We start from the raw sequence: 24,568 nt of genomic DNA on the forward strand, positions 1-24,568 counted from the left end.
TTTTTGAGACTAGGATCCAACTAGCCCAAGTTGACTGCAAAGTCATTATGTAGCCAAGAATGATCTTGAACTCTGAGGTTTTTGGTTTTGATTGGTTTGTTTGTCTTTTTTTGTTTTGCTTTACCTTGCTTTTTGTTATTGTTGTTGTTTCAACATTGGGTCTCTTGAACTCAGAGTGGCCCTTAAATTTACTATTGTATAGCCGAAAATAACCTTGAACTTTAACTCCTGAATGCTGGGATTACATGGATGTGCTTCTGTGCCTGGTTTGTATAAGTGCTAGGACTCAAACCCAGGGTTTTGTGCATGCTAAACAAGTACTGTATACACTGAGCTACATTCTCAGTGACTTTGAACTCTTGATTCTCCTACCTCCACTTCCCAAGGGCTGGGATTCCAGGTGAGCTACCTTTCTCTTCTCCTTTCTGTCTTCCCTCCTTTAGTTCTGTCTTGCCATTCCCTTTTGATCCTGGGTCTTGCCATGTAGCTCCAGTCTGGCCTAGAACTCAAAATCTTGCTTTAACCTCTCAAGTGCTGGGTTGCAGATGTGTACCATTGTGTCCTGCTTTGGCAGGCATGTTTTCTGATGAATTGCTCATTAATATCTTTCAGAACTTTATCATGAGTAGCCACTGGAGTGTCATCTCTCCCCAAGCCATTATTATTATTAATACAAGAACATAGCACCATAACACAGCACCAATGTGTCTTTGACTTGTGCTCTATTATAGACCCATTTCTTTTGTACTTGACACATACCTGGGTACTTAATAACCTGGATACTTAATAGGTCTATGAATAGATATGTGTAAGCTACTCACTAGGTGTACCTGGCTTACATAGGGCAGTATAGAAGTATCATACTGGCAGTGGCCTTGTGACCAGATAGTAGTATCCAACAATCAAGCCTCTAGAATTCTAATCAAAAGTTGGCTCCACATAGGCCCCTCTCCGTGTAACTTGCTGGAGCAGAAAGACGAACATTTGAAGCTGCTTGGCAAGTTCTTCACAGCAGGTTAGGCTGTTGTCCTGCTTGGAGAACAATGGCAATAAAGTGGAAAGGGCTGTAGTTGCTGGCACCATACGTGGTGTTCTGAGCATTCGCTTCATGCGCAAGGGCCTCTCTCCTTTTTGACTCTGTCACCGAAATCCAACAGGTGATCTGGACTGAGTGGAGCCCAGACTGAGGCTGAGCTCTGGGTTTGCCTGATGCGTGTGGTCTCTTCTTCCCTCCCTGTGCCAGGCCACGTGCTGTACGCCGACATCAAGATGGAGAACGGAAAGTCCAAGGGGTGCGGTGTGGTTAAGTTTGAATCTCCAGAGGTGGCTGAGAGAGCCTGCCGGATGATGAATGGCATGAAGCTGAGTGGCCGAGAGATTGATGTTCGAATCGATAGAAATGCTTAAGCAGTTGCCTTTTTTAAACATCAATACCAGACCTCTGAATTTGTATTTTTTCTTGTTAACCATTTTAATTTGTTGGCTGGATGTATAAAGATGTTTAAAAAATTCAGTTGCTTTTTGGGTGATCTGAATTAATATTTTAATGATTGGGGTTCCATTTGACTGTTTGCATTGAGATTGCAATGTGCGCAATTTTTTTTGTAGTTGTGGCATCTTGTTGACATCAAATATGACTTTGATAATAAATACCAGTTCCTGAAAGCGGCTTGCTTTTTTTGTATGTGTATATGTTGTAGAGGTGGCCATCTGAGTTCTGCGAGACGGGGCAGCTTGTACTTCCTTCCTGGGAGCTGCGACCTCCAGGGATCTCACCCAGTTGTTGTTGTCTGTGGACCCCACTGTTTGGAGAGCAGACCCTAGATATAGTAGGAACACTAGTACAGATCCAAGATCTTCCCCCGAGTGATAATAACAATCCTGAAAATCATCCTGTGGCTTTATTCTGTGAGTCCCAGACACTGAGTGAAGCTCACTTCAACTTGGCTTTTCTTTGTTCAAGACCACTAAGAATGTCACTATTTGGGAAATACTTCATGCTGATGTCCAGTTAGGCAGGAGTTCTACCAGTGAAGGGCTGTTATAGACTCACTTGGCAACGCAAGTGCCTGAAGCCTAAAGGAATTTTGGGATACAGCTACTGGTCATCTTGGATATGTATGGGTGCGTCTTCAGCAGCTCCCTTCCTATTGGGTGGGCAATTGATTTTTTTTTTTTTGTTTGTTTGTTTGTTTGTTTGTTTCACCTTTGGTCCCTTGCATGTGCCTGTGTTCTGCTGTGTGTTCTAGTCAGTAAGAAGAGGGCAAGAAACAAGAATGTTTTAAAGAGGGGTTTTATGTGGGCATGTTGGGTATCTGTTTGCCATGCTAGGATCCGGGGCTCCTGGGTGAGCAGTGGCTGGGCTGGTGGTTCTGGAACCCACCTGTCTGTCTGCTTACTGTCCCTGAGGAAATGGTTGGTTGTCCAGAGGGTCTGCAAAGAAGGAAGAATTCAAGTGATCCTGTGCCACAGAGGCATGATAGCAAGTATCCCCATGGGAGTCACTGTACATACCCCAAAAGCTGACATCATCGTATACTTCTGTTTCCCTGGCAGAGAACACAATATTGTCAATAGGAGCCAACCTTGGTGTTCCCCATTCTACCCAGGCAGGACCAGTACTTACAAGGGCAACAGTGCAGTTCTGGGTACGTAGCCATCTGCAGGGGAGAGCAGATAGAATGGATTTTCAACCTTCGCACTCTCACTCCTTTCCCTAGATGTGCGCCAAACACACTTACACTTGCCCTTGGGGTCCCGGCACAGCATCTCATCCTTGTTAGTAAACTCGATCACCTCCAGGATTTCTCCACGACGGATACCCAGGTGCTTGCCACCCCCACGCCGGGTCTTGGCATTGGGGTCAATCATCATCTTTGTTTGAATCACAATCTCACCTTCAAACTTGGGGAACATCATGTTAAAATGTTAGACTTTCTGTATCTGCTGTTACCTTAGTTTCTTCCCCAGGATGGAAATCAAGGGCCTTGGGTACCAGTCATCCCAGGACTCATTCTTCACTCCATGTTCTCACCTTGAACTTCTTTCTAAACTCTCTCTCAGCTTTCTCTGCCTTCCTGATCTGTTTCAGCAGCTTGGGGTCTGTGGGTGGCAGCTGCTGTAGTTGAGTAGCATTCTTCCTAGAAGACCCAGACATTGAAGTACTTACAAGTAAGAAGTATCCTCTATTAGAGTCCCAGATCTCAGCCCAAATCACACCATTTGCCCCATGTACCTGAGCTCTGCGTCCTGCTGAGGCCATCTGGTGACTTGCTGGGTAGTCTGCACTTCATCTGAGGGCATTGGACAGAGTCAGGACAAAGGTCCCTAGTTCTTTCTACCCTAGTGACTTGATGGGTTGAGTCTGCTCTCTGGATCCTCAGGGCTTCCCTGAATTGACCACTCCTGTACTTTTCTTAGGGTTTATCAGTCGTTGTAGGTAAGGTTCATTTTGGTGAGGAAAATAATGGCTGAGAAGTTGACTGTCTAAAATTGTAGAGATGGGATGGATTTGTAGGCCTTTGTGTTTGGATTTTGTTCTCACTATATAGACCAGGCTGTCCTAGATCTATCTGCCTCTGTTTCCCCGAGTGCTAGTATTAAAAGCTGTGGCCACCATGATCACCCCATAAGTCGTAGACTTTGGGAGCCATTTTTCTTCTACCTCCTAGTATATGTTGGGAGTTGTAATAAGATTTTGGATTCAGAACTAAAAACAAATAATTCCATTGTAGCCATCCATAGCTTGCCTCTAAGGAGGAAAAACCAGGTTGGAGTATTTTGGTTGGTTGGTTGATCTTTTAAAGACAGGGCTTTTCTGTGTAGACTTGACTGTCCTGGAATCCACTCTGTAGACCAGGCTGGCCTTGAACTCAGATCCACCTTCCTTTGCCTTGGAAGGCCTGCACCACCACCACGTCCCTGGGGTGGAGTTCTTAGCCTGAACCTTCTGCTGCTGAGACTGAATGGTAGGGTTTCCCCGAGGGTTTACTTGTATCACTTCCCAGCAATAGGACAGGCTTCCAGAATGAGACCAACTGTTGGCTGGAGGCTTGGGTGACAGCCTCTTCAAGATCGGGATTAGTGAGGATCTGAATCAGAGGTCCCATTTTGTTGATAACCCAAATGTCACTTTTGACCAACTGTCCTTTCTGATTATAGCCCACAGGGGGGTGTCTGTGTCATACTGAGTCAGCACTGAGCTTGAGTTCTACTCTGTAGGCAGAGATCTGGGTCGTACTCAGAATCTGTGCTGCACCTGCTTTTCTCATGAACTGCCTCAGCCTTGAGTGGTCTCACAGCTAGAAGCTGGAGTTACAGGTGTACTGTGACAATACTGGGCTCTCTGGTTCTGGGTCATCCTGCAGCTTGTTCTGAAAAACATGTAGAAGGGCTGCCATGTTTCAAAGGAACCAAAGAATAGGTGGTCCGAAGGCCACTCTGGTACTAGAAAGATCACTCAGAGATACTCAAAACGGACTTGGAGAGGCTCTGTGCCATAGGAAGGCTCACACATTGCTCTGAACGGAGAAATTCAGGGGTCTGATATTTGATCATGATCTTGAACAGTGACCCCTCCCCCAACTATAGAGCTTCCCCTCCACAGAAGCACTGTGGGCGTTCTCTTGATGAACTAGGAGAAGCAAACAAAAAGGGCCCAGAAAGGAGCAAGGGCTGGAGAATTTGAAAGCATCTGTCTTTGTATCCGGACCTCCAGCTGGAACAGTGAGAGCAAGCACATCCCAAGGCCAAGAAAGCTAGTAAAACAGGGAATAGTGTGTGGGGCTGGGGGGGGGAGTGCACTTAGCTGGAATCCCCACAGCTCTAAATCAACTGGCTGGGCCTAGTCTCAGATCCTTGAACTTCCTCATTGGCAATAGGGTAACTCCCTTGGCTACAAAATCATCAAAGCTCTATAAAACCCCATGCTGTTGCCATGGAGACACCAATCGTGGAGCCCCTCAGACTGACTGCTGCGTGTATGCGTCTTGCTGGGACATTCTCTTGGGATGAACTGCAAGGAACCTGGTGGGTGGCATTTGCTTTGGTTTTGTTTGCAGGATCTCATCCAGGCTGGTCTTGGTTTCTGAGTAGCCAAGGCAGATCATCCTGCTGCCTAAATGCTGGAGTTATAGGTGTACATTTGGAACCTGATGCCTTCCTTATCCGTGATCCTGCCATGACTCCTCTGCACGAGTGCTAGGTTATATGAAAGGAGCATGCCACTCATTCCCTGCCTGATACACCATCTTGTCTGGTTTGCCAGCTGTGGTTTCTGTGATTCTTCTGTTGTTGTCCAGGCCTCTTGTCACATACTTCTACCTACAGAAAGCCTGGCTCCTTGGCTCTGGGCTTCCCCTTCCTTACCATCTGGCCCACCAGCATCCAGTCTGGTCTGGATCACTTTGTGTTCTTAAACTTGGATCATGCGAGCATGCCTTTGTAACTAATGTTTCATGGGTACCCAAGCCAACCACCTACAAACCTCTGCCCTTTGGGCTGAGACTAGAGTCACTTGTGGCTTCCACAGCATCATACAGCTCATAGATCTCGTCCGGGTTCCTGCAGGGATACCTGAGATGAGGGCCTCCTTTAGCCTTATACCCATGCCTGGCCCCTTTCTCCCAGCACTCACTGCAGGGTCTGTTGAGGTTGGGCTGGGAAGTGGGTCTCGGAAGAGCCAGTCTTCAGGACAGCTGTGGAAGAGAGAGGACGGGAAGGAAGTGGCTCTACCCAGATATTCCCCCTCCTCTGCCTGAACCACCTACTCTAACTCACCTGTGGCCGTTGCTGAGGCTCTCCGGAAGCTTTGGATACTGATGGGGACAGGTGGTAATGGGGGCTTGGCTGGAGGAGATCCCAGGCTGCTGGCTGAAGGCAAAGGCCTTCGCTGGGGCGGGTGCTGGACTTGGAAGTCTTCTGATCTCCAATTGGGTGTCCGAGAGATTCCATACCCAGGGCTGAGGGGGAACTGGGGGCTGGAACCCTCAAAGGCAGAGGGCAGCGAGCACTCAGATACTGAACCAGGAAGTTTGGGCTTTCCTGGCAGACCCTTGGGAAAGTCAGGCTGGAAGAACTTGCCATGTTGAGGCTTCAGAAACTTCCTGGGGAGTGAGCTGAACTCAGGCTCTGAGGATGTTCTAGGGAGATGACCCAGTTCCTGCTGCGAAGGCTTCTTAGAAGGCACTTTGGGGGCTGGCTGCTGAGGCTTCTTGGGAAATTTGCAGACTTCGGGCTCTGAGGATGTCCTGGTAAGGTCACTTAGCTGGAGCTGTGGATGCTTCTTGGGCAATGCATGGACGTCCGGCTGCAGGGAGTGAGATGGGGGATTATGTGACTCAGGCTTCCAGGGGGCTGTCTGGGGGACCTCATAGGACATGGGCTGCTGTGGATACTTTGTGTAACCAGTGGCCTGAAGAGATGGAGATTTCTTGAAATTCTCATTGAGCTCAGACTGCAGGGACTTCTTGGGAAAGGTACTGACGTCAGGCTCTGGCGAGTTGGGGTAAAACTCACTGGACCCAGGCTTGGATGTCTGAGGAACTTCACTGGACTCTACCTGTGTCAGGGACTTCCTAGAGGAACCAGCAGCCTGAGACTGCAGTGGCTTCTTGGGCAAGGACTTCAGAGGGGCCTCACTGGATTCAGGCTGCCAGAACTTCTTGGAAAATGTGGTAGGTTTGAGCTCTACTGAGGGCCTGGCAGGATTGCTGAGCTCAGATTTCAGGGGCTTCTGGGTAGATATACTAGGTTCCTGGGGTTCCCCAAGCTGTGGAGACTTGGTGAGTTCACCAAACTCGAATTTTGGAGGCTTCTTGGGGAGATTAGTGAACTCAGGCAGTGAGGGCTTAGGGAAGCTGGCAAACTGGGGCTGTGGGGGCTTCTTGGAATCTGTGAACTCAGCCTGTGAGGGCTTCTTGAGATTAGTGAACTCTGGATGTGGAGGCTTCCTTGGGAAATGTTTGAGTTCAGGCTGTGGTGACTTTCTGAGACCCTCTGACTGTGAGGTCTTCTTGGGGATGTCCGTAAACTGCAGCTGCAGGGGTTTCAGGGACACTGTGCTGAGCTCAGACTGTGAGGCCTTCTTGGGCTGCTCACTTAACTCAGTCTGTGGAAACTTCTTCAGGAGTTTGTTGAACTCAGGCTTTATGGGTTTTCTGGATGGTTCTCCAGGCTCTTGAGAGGCCTGGAACTTAGCTTGGAGGTTTCGGAAGTCCTGATTGCTTCCCTAAGAAGACAGGAAAGCAAATGGAGAAACAACTAGGTACCTACAGATACAGTTGGTCATAGACACACAAACCAAACCCATCACCTTCCCTTTCCCTTTGGCTCCCATTCTACCATTGCTTCTTCCTCAGCCTCAGCTCTACCTCAGCCAGCTTCTCTTTTTGGATAAGAGCTATTCCTCAGGTTCCTGGAAGCCACACACCCCTGACTCCTCCACCCAAGCTGGGTCAAACCTCATCTCTAACAGGACCTAGCTCCTGATGCCTCTACTAGCCCTCTACTAGCCCATGATTCCCACATGGTACTTCCCGTCAGTGAAGTACTTCCCAATATCCTCAGCCTTTGCGCCTTCTGCTCCCATTTGGTTCCCTCTTTGTCCCCTGCCTGACCACCAGGTTCTCCCCAGCCTGTTTTGTTCTGATTTCAAAATACATCCGGGCCAGGCAGTGGTTGTGCACGCCTTTAATCCCAGCACTTCTGCCCAGGAGGCAGAAGCAGGCGGATCTCTGGGAGTTCGAGGCCAGCCTGGTCTACAAGAGCTAGTTCCGGGACAGGCTCCAAAGCCACAGAGAAACCCTGTCTCGAAAAACAAACAACAAAAAACAAAACAAACAAACAAAAAAAAAGCATCCGGAATCCAACCACTTCTCACTGTCACCCCAGCTGGAGGAGCTATCCCCATAGCCCTGACTGAATATTGTAATGGGCTCATCCCAGGTCTGCTGCTCTAAAGGAGGCCTGCTGAATCTCTCTGTTCCCAACCTCTCAGTTTTCATTTTTCCAGGGAAAGCAAAAACTTCCCCACATCTCATAGCTTCTGTCATGTTTGTAATGCATAATCTCAATACACGGGTCTGTCCTCTTCTTCCTCCATGTCTTTGCGACAGTACTCCTTAAGGAGACAACCCTATTTTAAATCAGTTTCCCTTGCCCAGTTGTCCACCTTCACTGTCCTTCCTAACTGTTCTCTTTATATCTCCCATCACCTATCAAATTTTTTATATTAGTTCTGCTGTAATGTCTTTAAAACCAGGTTGTTGTGGGGGTTTGTATTTTTGTAGTGTTGGGATGGAGCCCAGTACTTTGCTAAGCAAGCTCTGTGGCATTGAGCCACACCACATCACTGACTAGCGTTTTTGTCTTGTTTGTTTGTTTATTGAAGCAGGGTCTCATATATCCCAGGCTGGCCTCAAACTTGCTATATAGCTGAGGAGAATAAACTCCTTATCCTCCTACCTCCACCTCCCACATGCTGGGATTAAGGTGTATGCACCACACCCAGTTTGACTAAACTGTTAAAGTCTATTTGGGAAGCTAAAGAGATTGCTCAGTAGGCAAAGTACTTGTCATGAAAGTCTGACTGCCTGAGTTCTATCCTCAGTACCCATACATAAAAAAGCCAGGAGCAGCACTTGGAGAGGCCTTGGGAGAAGATCCTCTAGGGCTTGCTGGCTAGCTAGGCTAGCTAAGTCAACAGGCTCTGGGTACAGTTAGAGACCCTGTCACGAAAAAGAAGGTAGAAAGCCATCAAGGAAGACCCAACCTTCACATACATCTAGATCATCAGTGACTTCCCAGTGCCTGGCACATAGTAGTTACTCAGTAAATATTTACAGAAATTAAAGTCTAAGCAGAACTACAGTCAGACAGGCATACATTCGGTCTAAGATGTGTATACACAGAGATGCTCACAACACCCACAACCAGCAAGCAGACTCTCCACATGAGCACATGTACTGTATGGTATGTTCAGAACATTCTGGTGCTCTCAGAGCTGGCCATTTGCCACAGGTTACAGGTACAAGTAGATAACAAGGCAATACCTTCTCTGAGGGGCACCTCAGCCTTCCTTCATCTAGAGTCAAAAAGATTGGAGGACAGGGAGGGCAGAATCGTGTGAGCCCATCTGAGATGGAGGGATTCAGAAGCACCTCTGGGAAGGAAGCAATTCTTTTCCAGAATTAGACATTTCTTTGTTGAAGCCCTAGTCATTGAGTTGAGGCAACAGCTCTAGACAGAGATAAGGAAGGGTTAGCAGAGATAAGGAAGGGTTAGCTTGGATGACTGGCTGGGTGGGTGGTGGTGGAGGGGGAGGCTAGGGCAGGAGGTGCATGACCCACTTACCCCACAGGATGTTCTCATCCCAGATGCTGACCTGGGGTGAGGAGATACCATTCCAGGCAGACCCAGCCTGCCCCGCTCGCAATCACAGATCCAAGCCTGAGCCACAAGAGCTCAAGCTGGGCCTTGACTGTTCTCTACCTTTGCCTGAAGCGTTTCATTCTCAAGACTGTTGCCAGCTCTATTCTGCCGGGCTACCCATGGAGCCTGTTTACCAGTTTCTCAGTTTTTGCTTGTGCCCCTTGTTTCTGGCGAGAATGGACTTCTACTAGGGGCTTGGGGACTCACTCACCATAGCTTCAGGGGGCGATGTGGCTTCAGGGGGTGAGTGGGCTCTGAGCTTAGGCTGCTGCTTTGAGGAAGTATCTGTGGTTTCTGCTCCACTGGCTGACACATCAAATAGGGGCTGTTGGGGTGGGGAGGGCAGAGGAGGAAGGAGGCGGAGATGACCTGTCTGTCCCCTCCTTGTTCCTGCCTGCCTACTATTGTCCCCAAGCTCAGGTCAGCATACCTAAGCACATCTCTAATGCACACAGTTACTAGCCGTTCACTAGCCTCTTGATTCCCTATTGTCCCCTTTACTCTTAAGACTTTGGGGTCTCCAAAGAAGCAGGCCAAGCCCAAACTCAGGACAGCCACAGGGACAGAGTACCTGAGTGGGGATGTTACAGTTTGCTCTGGGGCTTAGGAAGTCTCTGAAAAGAATTAGAGCTAGGATATGGCTGGTGCAATGGTGAGGACATATCTGTCATCCTGTGTTGCTTCATCTACCTTCCTTGTTTCGATACATGTACTCTCAACAGGACTTCCCTATTCAGGTAACAAATGCCCCACCAGCCAGGCCTGGGTACCCCGCAGAAGGCTCAACTGGGGTAGATTGGGGTAAGGTGGGGTATAAGAAGGAATGGCAGCAGATACTCAAAGATAGCACTGGTTGGAGGAGTGCACATTATAAGGCAAAGAGGAAGTAAAAAAACAAAAAACCCCTCTGGATAGACCGCATAAAGGAAAAGTGGAACCTTGGGTATGACAGCAGTGTCTAAGACTGCCCAGGATGGTAACAACTGGAGAACTGCCGAAAACGGGCCGCCCATGCATGCTTAAGCATCGCCATTGATGATAATGTTAAAGATTTGCCACTGAGGTGAGGGAATATCATTGCCACTGGGGAGGCAGGGGGTTTTAAGGACACATCAAGTTCCCAGTGGTTAAAGGAAGTAGAAGGAAGAAACCAGAAGACTGGGTTGCAGGAAAATGGAAGCGGCCCTTGAGAGCCCAAAGAAGGACCAAGGTAGATACAGGTAAAGGAGAAGCCTGATGGGAAGATTCAGTCCACAGGAACAAAACACTCAGTAGAGATATGATTCTCGGTTTGGAAACAGAATAGAATTTCTTGAGCTGTTAAGAGAAGGATCTCTTCCAGAGACTATGGCTACACCTCTCTGGGATTATTTGGGCCCTGGCAGGGTGGTTTCAGTACACAGGTAAGTATAAGTGTGGTGATGTCACTGGAGTCACCCTGACACAGAGCACGTGTTCTAGTATAAGTCTAGTATAAGTGTAGATATCACTGGAGTCACCCTGACACAGAGCACGTGTTCTAGTATAAGTCTAGTATAAGTGTAGATATCACTGGAGTCACCCTGACACAGAGCACGTGTTCTAGTATAAGTGTGTAGATATCACTGGAGTCACCCTGACACAGAGCACGTGTTCTAGGATAAGTGTGTAGATATCACTGGAGTCACCCTGACACAGAGCACGTGTTCTACTATAAGTGTGGTGATGTCACTGGAGTCACCGTGACACAGAGCACGTGTTCTAGTATAAGTGTAGATATCACTGGAGTCACCCTGACACAGAGCACGTGTTCTAGTATAAGTGTAGATATCACTGGAGTCACCCTGACACAGAGCACGTGTTCTAGTATAAGTGTAGATATCACTGGAGTCACCCTGACACAGAGCACGTGTTCTAGTATAAGTGTGTAGATATCACTGGAGTCACCCTGACACAGAGCACGTGTTCTAGTATAAGTGTAGATATCACTGGAGTCACCCTGACACAGAGCACGTGTTCTAGTATAAGTGTGTAGATATCACTGGAGTCACCCTGACACAGAGCACGTGTTCTAGTATAAGTGTGTAGATATCACTGGAGTCACCCTGACACAGAGCACGTGTTCTAGTATAAGTGTAGATATCACTGGAGTCATCCTGACACAGAGCACGTGTTCTAGTATAAGTGTGTAGATATCACTGGAGTCACCCTGACACAGAGCACGTGTTCTAGTATAAGTGTAGATATCACTGGAGTCACCGTGACACAGAGCACGTGTTCTAGTATAAGTGTAGATATCACTGGAGTCACCCTGACACAGAGCACGTGTTCTAGTATAAGTGTAGATATCACTGGAGTCACCCTGACACAGAGCACGTGTTCTAGTATAAGTGTAGATATCACTGGAGTCACCCTGACACAGAGCACGTGTTCTAGTATAAGTGTAGATATCACTGGAGTCACCCTGACACAGAGCACGTGTTCTAGTATAAGTGTGTAGATATCACTGGAGTCACCCTGACACAGAGCACGTGTTCTAGTATAAGTGTAGATATCACTGGAGTCACCCTGACACAGAGCACGTGTTCTAGTATAAGTGTAGATATCACTGGAGTCACCCTGACACAGAGCACGTGTTCTAGTATAAGTGTGTAGATATCACTGGAGTCACCCTGACACAGAGCACGTGTTCTAGTATAAGTGTAGATATCACTGGAGTCACCCTGACACAGAGCACGTGTTCTAGTATAAGTGTAGATATCACTGGAGTCACCCTGACACAGAGCACGTGTTCTAGTATAAGTGTAGATATCACTGGAGTCACCCTGACACAGAGCACGTGTTCTAGTATAAGTGTAGATATCACTGGAGTCACCGTGACACAGAGCACGTGTTCTAGTATAAGTGTAGATATCACTGGAGTCACCCTGACACAGAGCACGTGTTCTAGTATAAGTGTGTAGATATCACTGGAGTCACCCTGACACAGAGCACGTGTTCTAGTATAAGTGTGTAGATATCACTGGAGTCACCCTGACACAGAGCACGTGTTCTAGTATAAGTGTGGATATCACTGGAGTCACCCTGACACAGAGCACGTGTTCTAGTATAAGTGTGTAGATATCACTGGAGTCACCCTGACACAGAGGACGTGTTCTAGTATAAGTGTAGATATCACTGGAGTCACCCTGACACAGAGCACGTGTTCTAGTATAAGTGTAGATATCACTGGAGTCATCCTGACACAGAGCACGTGTTCTAGTATAAGTGTAGATATCACTGGAGTCACCGTGACACAGAGCACGTGTTCTAGTATAAGTGTAGATATCACTGGAGTCATCCTGACACAGAGCACGTGTTCTAGTATAAGTGTAGATATCACTGGAGTCACCGTGACACAGAGCACGTGTTCTAGTATAAGTGTAGATATCACTAGAGTCACCCTGACACAGAGCACGTGTTCTAGTATAAGTGTGTAGATATCACTGGAGTCACCCTGACACAGAGCACGTGTTCTAGTATAAGTGTGTAGATATCACTGGAGTCACCCTGACACAGAGCACGTGTTCTAGTATAAGTGTAGATATCACTGGAGTCACCCTGACACAGAGCACGTGTTCTAGTATAAGTGTGTAGATGTCACTGGAGTCACCCTGACACAGAGCACGTGTTCTAGTATAAGTGTAGATATCACTGGAGTCACCCTGACACAGAGCACGTGTTCTAGTATAAGTGTGTAGATATCACTGGAGTCACCCTGACACAGAGCACGTGTTCTAGTATAAGTGTAGATATCACTGGAGTCACCCTGACACAGAGCACGTGTTCTAGTATAAGTGTAGATATCACTGGAGTCATCCTGACACAGAGCACGTGTTCTAGTATAAGTGTAGATATCACTGGAGTCACCCTGACACAGAGCACGTGTTCTAGTATAAGTGTGTAGATATCACTGGAGTCACCCTGACACAGAGCACGTGTTCTAGTATAAGTGTAGATATCACTGGAGTCACCCTGACACAGAGCACGTGTTCTAGTATAAGTGTGTAGATATCACTGGAGTCACCCTGACACAGAGCACGTGTTCTAGTATAAGTGTAGATATCACTGGAGTCACCCTGACACAGAGCACGTGTTCTAGTATAAGTGTAGATATCACTGGAGTCACCCTGACACAGAGCACGTGTTCTAGTATAAGTGTGTAGATATCACTGGAGTCACCCTGACACAGAGCACGTGTTCTAGTATAAGTGTAGATATCACTGGAGTCACCCTGACACAGAGCACGTGTTCTAGTATAAGTGTGTAGATATCACTGGAGTCACCCTGACACAGAGCACGTGTTCTAGTATAAGTGTAGATATCACTGGAGTCACCCTGACACAGAGCACGTGTTCTAGTATAAGTGTGTAGATATCACTGGAGTCACCCTGACACAGAGCACGTGTTCTAGTATAAGTGTAGATATCACTGGAGTCACCCTGACACAGAGCACGTGTTCTAGTATAAGTGTGTAGATATCACTGGAGTCACCCTGACACAGAGCACGTGTTCTAGTATAAGTGTAGATATCACTGGAGTCACCCTGACACAGAGCACGTGTTCTAGTATAAGTGTGTAGATATCACTGGAGTCACCCTGACACAGAGCACGTGTTCTAGTATAAGTGTGTAGATATCACTGGAGTCACCCTGACACAGAGCACGTGTTCTAGTATAAGTGTAGATATCACTGGAGTCACCCTGACACAGAGCACGTGTTCTAGTATAAGTGTAGATATCACTGGAGTCACCCTGACACAGAGCACGTGTTCTAGTATAAGTGTGTAGATATCACTGGAGTCACCCTGACACAGAGCACGTGTTCTAGTATAAGTGTAGATATCACTGGAGTCACCCTGACACAGAGCACGTGTTCTAGTATAAGTGTGTAGATATCACTGGAGTCACCCTGACACAGAGCACGTGTTCTAGTATAAGTGTAGATATCACTGGAGTCACCCTGACACAGAGCACGTGTTCTAGTATAAGTGTAGATATCACTGGAGTCATCCTGACACAGAGCACGTGTTCTAGTATAAGTGTGTAGATATCACTGGAGTCATCCTGACACAGAGCACGTGTTCTAGTATAAGTGTGTAGATATCACTGGAGTCACCCTGACACAGAGCACGTGTTCTAGTATAAGTGTGTAGATATCACTGGAGTCACCCTGACACAGAGCACGTGTTCTAGTATAAGTGTAGATATCACTGGAGTCACCCTGACACAGAGCACGTGTTCTAGTATAAGTGTGTAGATATCACTGGAGTCACCCTGACACAGAGCACGTGTTCTAGTATAAGTGTGTAGATATCACTGGAGTCACCCTGACACAGAGCACGTGTTCTACTATAAGTGTGGTGATGTCACTGGAGTCACCGTGACACAGAGCACGTGTTCTAGTATAAGTGTAGATATCACTGGAGTCACCCTGACACAGAGCACGTGTTCTAGTATAAGTGTAGATATCACTGGAGTCACCCTGACACAGAGCACGTGTTCTAGTATAAGTGTGTAGATATCACTGGAGTCACCCTGACACAGAGCACGTGTTCTAGTATAAGTGTGTAGATATCACTGGAGTCACCCTGACACAGAGCACGTGTTCTAGTATAAGTGTAGATATCACTGGAGTCACCCTGACACAGAGCACGTGTTCTAGTATAAGTGTGTAGATATCACTGGAGTCACCCTGACACAGAGCACGTGTTCTAGTATAAGTGTAGATATCACTGGAGTCACCCTGACACAGAGCACGTGTTCTAGTATAAGTGTGTAGATATCACTGGAGTCACCCTGACACAGAGCACGTGTTCTAGTATAAGTGTAGATATCACTGGAGTCACCCTGACACAGAGCACGTGTTCTAGTATAAGTGTGTAGATATCACTGGAGTCACCCTGACACAGAGCACGTGTTCTAGTATAAGTGTAGATATCACTGGAGTCACCCTGACACAGAGCACGTGTTCTAGTATAAGTGTAGATATCACTGGAGTCACCCTGACACAGAGCACGTGTTCTAGTATAAGTGTGTAGATATCACTGGAGTCACCCTGACACAGAGCACGTGTTCTAGTATAAGTGTAGATATCACTGGAGTCACCCTGACACAGAGCACGTGTTCTAGTATAAGTGTAGATATCACTGGAGTCACCCTGACACAGAGCACGTGTTCTAGTATAAGTGTAGATATCACTGGAGTCACCCTGACACAGAGCACGTGTTCTAGTATAAGTGTAGATATCACTAGAGTCACCCTGACACAGAGCACGTGTTCTAGTATAAGTGTAGATATCACTGGAGTCACCCTGACACAGAGCACGTGTTCTAGTATAAGTGTAGATATCACTGGAGTCACCCTGACACAGAGCACGTGTTCTAGTATAAGTGTAGATATCACTGGAGTCATCCTGACACAGAGCACGTGTTCTAGTATAAGTGTGTAGATGTCACTGGAGTCACCCTGACACAGAGCACGTGTTCTAGTATAAGTGTAGATATCACTGGAGTCATCCTGACACAGAGCACGTGTTCTAGTATAAGTGTGTAGATGTCACTGGAGTCACCCTGACACAGAGCACGTGTTCTAGTATAAGTGTAGATGTCACTGGAGTCACCCTGACACAGAGCACGTGTTCTAGTATAAGTGTGTAGATATCACTGGAGTCACCCTGACACAGAGCACGTGTTCTAGTATAAGTGTGTAGATATCACTGGAGTCACCCTGACACAGAGCACGTGTTCTAGTATAAGTGTAGATATCACTGGAGTCACCCTGACACGGAGCACGTGTTCTAGGCCCCTGGGCATAGGTGGGGTTTCCGTACATATCTAAGGCTAGCCTAATCTACCCAGTGTTTTCTAGGCCAGCTAAAGCTGTATAGTGAGACCTTGATTCAAAAAATGAAAGAAACTTATTCCCAAAATGCATGTTCTAGTCAGGTATAGTGGCACATGTCTGTAATCACAGTACTTTGGAGACTGAAGGCAGGAGGATCTTAAGTGCATGTCCAGTCTCAGGCTACAAAGTTGAGACCTTCTTAGTAGTGCATAGTGTGACCTTTATCCCAGCACTTGGGCAGAGGCTGACAGATCTCTGTAAATTCAAGGCCAGCCAGGGTTATATAGTGAGACTCTGTCTCAAAAAAGAAAAAAAAAATTAAGACTCCGTTGAAGCAAAATCTGCTCAATAAATCTGAGGTTTTAGCTCTGTTTATCTATACAAGATAGCTACTTGTATAGCATGCACAAAGCCTTGGGTTTGAGTTACAAAACCACATAAAACAGCATTTGCGTGGCACATGCCTTTAATCCCAGCACTTGAGAGGCAGAGGCAGGTGGATCTCTATGAGTTCGAGGCCAGCCTGATCCACAGAGCAAATTCCAGGACAGCCAGGGCCACATAGAGAGCCCCTGTCTCAAACAAAAACCAGCACTTGGGAGTTTAAGACAGGAGGATCAGAAAATCCCATCGTTTGAGGTTTACATAGTACCAATCCAGCAAGAGACACAGTGAGACCTGGTCTTAGAAACAACATAAATGAATGTTTTGGCTTAAGTCTGCTATTGCGTGGTATGAGACTGGTGGGGTAGCAAGAACATGTTTAACTCTTGGGAATGGACCAAACTGTTCACAGGCAGGGAGACAAGCATCAAGATTCTGATGTCTCGGGCTGGAGAGATGGCTCAGAGGTTAAGAGCATTGCCTGCTCTTCCAAAGGTCCTGAGTTCAATTCCCAGAAACCACATGGTGGCTCACAACCATCTGTAATGCGGTCTGGTGCCCTCTTCTGGCCAGCAGGCATACACACAGAATATTGTATACATAATAAATAAATATTTAAAAAAAAAAGATTCTGATGCCTCTATATTTCCCTTCTGGGTCATAGTTCCCAGAGATTGAGCTGCTGCTATTACAGGAGTCTCAGGTAGACAGGGATAACCAAGTCTGGGTTTTTGAGTTTCCAGAATCATGGTGAGTGGAGTCAGTAGGGATATGAAAGAAGTCATGCCTATAATCCCAGCTACTTGGGAGGATGAGGCAGGTGGATTACAGATTCAGTTCAGGTTTGCTAATTGAGTGAAGACTCAGTCTCACATCAGAAAACAGTGGGCCAGTGAGATGGCTGGATGGTGGTGGTAAAGACACTTGCTGTGTAAGCCAGATGACCGAAGTTCGATTCCTGGAACCCACATAAGGTGGCGGGGAAGAAGCAGCTTCACAGCTGTCCTGTGTGTGATACACAACATACGCACACACAACACAAATGTACTGACCGAGAAACATACCATAGGCCATCAAAGCCAGCACAAGTGAAAGGCCTAATCTGGAGCCTGGGGGACTGAGCAGGGATGCATGCAAGGTGATCTGTAGGCTCCCAGCATGGCTGCCAAGGGCCTCCCCACTCTATGTGGCCTGCATGACCATGACCAGTTGGCTTGAACTCAACTATGGAGCCAGAAGCCTGAAATGATTGAGGGCCAAAGAAATGATCACGGTGTGCCTGGAGCAGTCAGAGTTCTCTGAAGGAGAGGCTGCAGCCCAGGTTGCTGAGATCTGCGAGCTGGGATCCAGGACCATGGCCACTTTCCACCTCTTTCAGCCAGGGTAATGATAAGTAATCTGGTATCACTCAGGTGACAAAACTGGCTGGATAATTGCCTAGCAGTAGCCAGGCACCACCTTGCCCTGCAGACAAGTCTCCAGGAGTTTGCTCAGTCTGTTCAACTCAACCTCTGCTTCTGAGCTGCTCAGGCAGAATACTCTATAGGGTCCCAGCTTGAGGTTGGGAATTATGGGAGTTATGGGGGTGGGGTGGGGAGGAGGCGAGGGTGTTTAGCAAAGCTTCTCAGAAGAGCAAAGGTTGGTTATGTGAAAAGCAGGGAGGATAATAGGCTAGTGGTTTGGGCAGGGAATGGGGTGTGGGGAAGTTCTATAGTTTCCTGGTATCTGTCCCCAGTACTCAGTTCCTGGGACAAGACTCACTGAGCAGACATTCCCAAATCTAGCCTCTCCATAGTGCGAGCATTATGACATCCACTTTATCGTGTGGGTGGGTGTATGAATCTGTGCTTATGTTTACAGAGGCCAAAGGTTGCCATCACGTGTCTTCCTTTATTCTCCAGCTTAGTTTTTGAGACAAGGTCTCTCACAAACCCTGACACTCACTCTTTGGCTAGCCTGGCTGGCCAGGAGGTCTCTCCACTTCCCACCAATCACTTGCTATTTATTCTTTTACTTTTGCCTAATAAATTCACTTATTCAAAACTAGAAGTATGGCTGTTGTACTTCATTCTCTAGAGCCTACAAGCAGTGAAGTTAGGTAGAGAAGGCAGGACTATGACAGTGATGTAGGGCCTGGAGGACCCAACTCATCTGGTGACTGGTGTCTTGGCTACAGACATCAGGAAAAGAGGTGATAAAGAGCCGGGCGATGGTGGCGCACGCCTTTAATCCCAGCACTCGGGAGGCAGAGGCAGGTGGATCTCTGTGAGTTCGAGACCAGCCTGGTCTACAGAGCTAGTTCCAGGACAGGCTCCAAAGCCACAGAGAAACCCTGTCTCGAAAAACCAAAAAAAAAAAAAAAAAAAAAAAAAGAGGTGATAAAGGACAATTCTGACTCAGAGTTAGGATACAAGGGAATAGTAAGTGGGACAAGGTGGGGTGGGACCAAGGAGGTCTTTGGGTTTTTCTTCTCCAGACGCAGCAGCTGTGAAGAGTTATGGCCACAGAAGAATATGAGGAGATTTGAGAATCCCTTTGGGCTGCTAGAACAGGATCTGTGTTGGCGTGTATTGTCTGTGGGGGAGTACACATAACCAAGCCAGCACATGTGGAGATCAGTCACTGAGACAGGGTCTTTCAACAGAACTGTTAACTCACTTTTTCAGCTAGACTGGCTGGCTATGAAGGCCCCAGGACCTGGCTCTCTCTGCCCCCTCCCATGCCCAGTTTTAAAGTGGGTGCTGGGAATCTGAACTCAGATCTTGGTTGTACCTAGTATAACATCTCTCCAGCCCCCAAACAGGAGTCTTTATCCACTGAGGACTGGTGAAAGTCTTCCACAGGTACTCTGATGGCTGGAGCTAGACGAGAGGCATGGCCTGGCATATTGTGTGTGTGTGTCATGTATTCCATCTGTAGCTGGGATGACCTTGAATTTCTGATCCTCCACACTACTCCCCAGTTCTGAAATGAATGCCTCCACCAGCACTGCTGGTGTTGGTGCTGGGGATAGAACCCATAGCTTTGCGCAGGCTAGGCAAGCACTTACTGAGCTACATCTCCATCCTTAAACAGGAACCTCCAACTCTCTAGAGCTGGGACTGGGGCAAAAGGGGGTCTGCAGATTAAGATAAAAGTTCAGTTCGCCAGCCAGGCGGTGGTGGCGCACGCACTCAGGAGACTCTCCAGCCCAAAAAGATTTTTTTTTGTTTTGTTGAGACAGGGTTTCGCTGTAGTTTTAGAGTCTGTCCTGGAACTAGCTCTTGTAGACCAAGCTGGTCTCAAACTCACAGAGATTTTGGAAGCCTCTGCTTCCCAAGTGCTAGGATTAAAGGCATGCACCACCACCACCCGGGCGGAACTTGCCTCTTTTATCAAGCCAAATGCTGGGATTAAAGGTGTGGCCACCAGGCTTTAGGAGGACAACTTTAGAGTTGATTTTCTTTCCCACCTCACTCTGTTTACACTGACGTTATCAGGGTTGCTTGTGCAAGCACTTGAACACGATGAGCCGTCTTACTGGTCCCACGTTTTGTTTATTTTTCAAGACAGTTTTTGATGAACTAACCCTGCATAAACTCAGAGATCTGCCTGCCTTTGCCTGCTTTTTTTTTTTTTGGTTTTTAAATAAAGGAAAACAACTGAAAATTCTATCTTATCTGGTTTCTGGAAGTTGTGGAACAGAATGGTGGGCACTGTCTGCCCTACCTATAGCTGGCTAGGGTGGCACAGGGCTGAGGTGCCAGGTAGACAGTGACAGAAGTATTGAGGGAGGTCAGGTTCTGTGAAGCCACTTCTAAGTCCCCTCCCATGGTGTGTTAGTACCCTGGACCCAGTCAGTAGGTGGCAGCCTACTGCTTATTTGAAGGGAGGGCAGGAGACTCAAGTTTTGTTTCCAGCACCCACAAGTGCCTAGGGATCTCACACCCTTTTCTAATCTTCATGGGCGTCACACTCACATTTACACACACACACACACACACACACACACACACACACACACACACACACACACACAATATAAATAAAAATCTTATCTGAGGGGCAAGGGACCTAAGACACAGCACAGGACCAAAGACCCCTCCCCCTTCAAATTACAAAAATCTCTGCAGGCTCTCCCACCCAGGCCAACACAGCTGGTTCAGAACTGTGAAAAAATGGAACGCTCCCCCTCTGACAGTTGTGACACAGCAGGAGCAAATGAGATTGGGTCTGTGTGGTGCTGAGGGGGCGGCCGCTGAGCCTGGGCCTCACCTCTTGCCTCGGGCTTCATTGCCTCAGCCTTACCCGCCCGGGCACCGGCACGGAGGGACCCGGGTGCCAGGTCTGTGGGGGTGTTGGGGCGGTGGTCCTGAAGGTGCAGTGTCATGGTAGGCCGTGAGGCCGTGGAGAAGTCACACTGCATGCACGAGTAGCGGCCATGCGTGTGTTCCCACACGATGCGGCTGGGGGCCAGGTACCCTGCAGGTAGGCAGGCAGGCAGGCAGGCCGTGGTCAGTCCTGGGTTCCACCCCAGAGGACCTTTCCACAGGGATGGTGGATGTCGGCCAGGGCAAATTAGACTTTTCCCTATGTTCGTCCCCCTCAGCTTCCAGGGTCCAGGGAGTTGGGTCCTTTCTCCTGGGCTTGACTGCCAATCACTGAAGGCACCAAGTTTGACTCCCATCCCTGGACCTCTGCAGGAGAGGACCACTCAGATACGGACAAGGCGCAAGTTTTTACACAATGCCGACGCAGATGAAGGTATAGGTGCCAGGCATTTGAAAGGTAAAAATCATGTATTTCAAAGGACACGCACTGCTGCTTCCGGGCATTCACAGGGCCGGCGCAGGGCACAGGAATGAAGGCCCCTCCACCCTGCCCTGGTCGTCACCTGCACGCACCTGAGGGTGCATCTGAGCCGCCCTGGGGTCTTCTGGGACTTCCGGCAGCACCTGCAGGAAAGAGGCAGGTAAATAAAGGTGGGCCCAATCAGCTTTGCAGGCAACTGGTTCTCACACCCACCTTGACTCTTTCTCCAGATGGCAGTGCTGGAGGCTGGAGGTCCTGGAGCAGCAGCCAGGAATGGGCGCAGTCGCGGGGGACTCAGTCCAAAGGGCGCAGGGTTCAAGTAGGGAAGGAAGGGCCCAGTGGGGGCAGAGGTGAAGGGCTCAAGTAGAGGGAAAGGCAGGCTCAGAATAGATGAAGGGTCGGAGTCTGCGGGGCGCTCGGGCACGGGTGGCTCTTTGTCCAGGGCAGGGGGTGGTGGTGGGACTGGGCTCTGAGCATGCTCTGCACAAACATGCAGATGCTTGAAGAGGGAGCGGTGAGTGCGGAAGCGCAGGAGGCAATTCTCACACCTGGGGGGAGACACAGGGCTGAACTGTCTCCTAGGCAACAATAGAAAGAGGTCTAGCCACTGTTACCCAGGGACCAGGATGTGGGAAGGGTATCTAGGTTGAAATCTCTGTGACTCTGTGCCCTTATGGAAGTCTTGATCCTTCCCGACCTCTCCAGCTCAGAGCCTCAAGCTCTGACTTTCCTTGGGCAGCCAGTTTTCCATTTAAGAAGGGAGATGGAACAGGACAGAACCACAGCATGTATGCCCTGCCACTCCAGCTGACCCTTCGGTCACTCACATCCATCCTCCATGCACTGCTGGGGTTGGTTATGTCCCAACCTGCCCCGCCCCTCCTCCACACGGACTAGAAAGGGACCAACAGAGCAGAAGGTCGAGGTCTCACTTGAAGTAGCGATTGGGCTTGTAATGTAGCTTGCCGTGGGCCACCAGCTCCTGCATGCTGGGGAAACTCTCAGTGCAGCTCAGGGCTGAGCATCGGAAGAGTTTGCCTGGTAGAGATGAAGGGCAGGTGTGGAGTGGGGTGGTTAGGACTGACCCTGGGGGGGTGTCTCTGTCTCTTCCACCCTAACCTGCCTACCTTCCAGTGATTGTGTGGGCGGGCAGTGGGTACGGAGATGCTGTGCCAGATCACGAATACTGGGGAAACTGAGGCAGCAGCCAGGGCTAGAGCAGGGTATCTGTTTTACTGCGGAATAGATGGGTGTCATCAATTTTTCCTTATTGAGCCCCCATTCTCAAAGCCTTGAACAAGTTCCCCTCCCCTTACTACTAGAATAAATTGCCTGGAAAGGCTGGATAGGTTTGACTGCTACACCTGCAAAGCCTTGGTGCTCAGTAAATGGTAAGGAACCCCCTAGATGGGATACAAGGTAATTCCTGATCCTGCACCATCTCAGTCCTACCGACGGACCTATGAAGGCTCCATCACAGATCACCTGGTGCTGGACGTCGTCTGGGCAACCTCAGGTCCTCATTGGTCCCCACAGCTGTGCTGGTTGAGCCCGGCTGGCAGGTGTCTGGGGCTGGAGCGGCGACCTGCTGCGGAGGTCCTCCACGGTCCCACACTGGTGGTATGGGTGTCGGGTTAGGGCCTGGCTCCTCCACAGAGGAGAACGTGGCTGTAGCTACCGCATCTGGAGACTCCACCTCCTTGTCGGGCTCACTGGAGCTGGACTCTGCAGTGGCTAGCATGTCCGGGCTGGGCTTGGACGGTTCCTCCTGGTGCAAGAAGTGGCTAGAATAAGGCTGGGATCAGAGTCTGCCTAGGACAGAGGGAGGTCTTTCCATTCCTAAGGCCCACAAGACTCGGGGTTTCTAACTCCCTCTCACCCCCGCCAAATATTACCCAGCCATTCCACTTTCTGAGTCACCAGCAAGATGAGTTACGGGAGGTGAGGGCAGACTGTCTCCTAATTTCAGTTGCAGAAGAAAGTCTATATCAGGGATTATGCATAGAAGAGCATCGTTAACATCCCTTCTCCAACTTTGACAGGAGAAAGGCACCATAGGCGGAGGCGTGGCCTAGGAAAGTGGGCGAGGGTCCGGCCTGGGAGCAACTTGGAAAATGCAGCAGGGCCTACAATGCTGGCTGAACTAGAGCCGTGCTCAGCGCCAGGACCTGAGGTTCAGGGGCCGAGCTCGGGCAGAGTGGGCGTGGCCCAAGGGGCAGTCAGCGGCGGGCGGGGACCCGGATATAGGGGCGGGGCTGGTTGGGGTGCGCGCCGCGGGGCCGCTCCCTGTCAATTCCCGCTGCTCCTCCGTGCCCGCGTGCCGGATGCCACGCTCACCATCCTCCCCTCAGCTCGACGTCCGGTTCGGGTGCCTTCGGTGGCTCCGGCTCCAGCAGCGGCGACTTCCTCGGCGACGCGGGCCTCGATCACGACGGCGCCATTTTCCCCCCTCCCCCCCCCCCCGCTCCTGAGATCTCGCGAGATCTGGGGTGTGGCCTAATCCTGAGCCTTCTAGGAGGAGGGGGCTGGCGCTAGCCTGCTGCGCCTAGCCTTGGCCGGAGATAATTTTGTAGCAGTGACTGCAAAAGCGGAAGTAAAGCTCCTACCTGAGAAATCTCTCCAGGCCCTAGCGTCCTTGCCTGCAAAATGAGCACCTCCATCCTTTCCCTATATGGCATAACCAACTCTGGAAAGGCGAAAAGCAGTACTTTTTCTTCTTTTTGTATACCAGGTCAGGTTGACTTCAGACTTTCAGTCTTCCCACCTCAGCCTGTCAGACTAGTGTTCCCATACTGTTTGCTTTTAATTGGTTTACTTTTCATTGAAAATTGACAACAGCTCCCCACCACCACCTTATTATTATTGTTGTTATTGGTCTGGGTTGTTCTTACCTTGAACTTGGATGTTCCCACACTGGGTTTCGGTGGTACTAGGTGTCGAAGCCAGAGTTTTCCTGTGTGCTAGGCAAACACTCCACACACTAATATGTGTGTGGACATGTATGCACAGACACATATGCAGGTGAATCTAGGTGTGCACAGATGGGAGCCTCCATATGGAGGCCCACAGTGAACATTGCCTTCCTCAGGTGCTCTACACTT

At 48.8% G+C, this 24,568-nt stretch overlaps 3 protein-coding genes across 7 annotated transcripts in view; 1 reads left to right on the forward strand and 2 right to left on the reverse strand.

The window, feature by feature from the left end:
* The window catches only part of Hnrnpm (heterogeneous nuclear ribonucleoprotein M), a 46,937-nt gene extending 45,282 nt beyond the window's left edge, over positions 1 to 1,655 (forward strand). For 3 of the 4 annotated variants that reach the window (XM_075975656.1, XM_075975655.1, XM_075975653.1), the window contains one exon: positions 1,244 to 1,655. In XM_075975656.1, the coding sequence (XP_075831771.1) occupies positions 1,244 to 1,407 (164 nt within the window). In that variant the 3' untranslated portion in view covers positions 1,408 to 1,655. Of the gene's footprint in view, positions 1 to 1,157 lie in introns of all 4 variants that reach the window. The other variant, XM_075975654.1, reaches the window with a different exon arrangement.
* A 740-nt stretch (positions 1,656 to 2,395) lies between these two features.
* Pram1 (PML-RARA regulated adaptor molecule 1) lies at positions 2,396 to 21,342 on the reverse strand. Its single transcript, XM_075977765.1, has 11 exons — positions 20,931 to 21,342; positions 9,641 to 9,735; positions 5,779 to 7,228; positions 5,636 to 5,696; positions 5,486 to 5,562; positions 3,236 to 3,293; positions 3,035 to 3,140; positions 2,742 to 2,904; positions 2,627 to 2,660; positions 2,515 to 2,549; positions 2,396 to 2,433 (listed from the first exon to the last, which is right to left on the reverse strand). The coding sequence occupies exons 1-11, from the start codon at positions 21,340 to 21,342 to the stop codon at positions 2,396 to 2,398; spliced, it is 2,529 nt and encodes an 842-aa protein (XP_075833880.1).
* Positions 21,343 to 21,435: 93 nt separating this feature from the next.
* Znf414 (zinc finger protein 414) lies at positions 21,436 to 23,930 on the reverse strand. Of its 2 annotated transcripts, none has more exons than XM_075975657.1 (6): positions 23,805 to 23,930; positions 22,953 to 23,235; positions 22,595 to 22,702; positions 22,400 to 22,505; positions 21,681 to 22,015; positions 21,436 to 21,610 (listed from the first exon to the last, which is right to left on the reverse strand). In XM_075975657.1, exons 1-6 carry the CDS (start codon positions 23,805 to 23,807, stop codon positions 21,546 to 21,548), a joined length of 900 nt encoding a protein of 299 aa, XP_075831772.1. In that variant the 5' UTR covers positions 23,808 to 23,930; the 3' UTR covers positions 21,436 to 21,545. The 2 variants fall into 2 exon arrangements, with proteins under 2 accessions (XP_075831772.1, XP_075831773.1); XM_075975658.1 differs by lacking the exon at positions 23,805 to 23,930 and adding an exon at positions 23,363 to 23,657.
* Between the last annotated feature and the right edge of the window lie 638 nt (positions 23,931 to 24,568).

The sequence above is a fragment of the Microtus pennsylvanicus genome, chromosome 6 (assembly GCF_037038515.1).
Source record: "Microtus pennsylvanicus isolate mMicPen1 chromosome 6, mMicPen1.hap1, whole genome shotgun sequence".
NCBI classification, from domain to species: Eukaryota; Metazoa; Chordata; class Mammalia; order Rodentia; family Cricetidae; genus Microtus; species Microtus pennsylvanicus.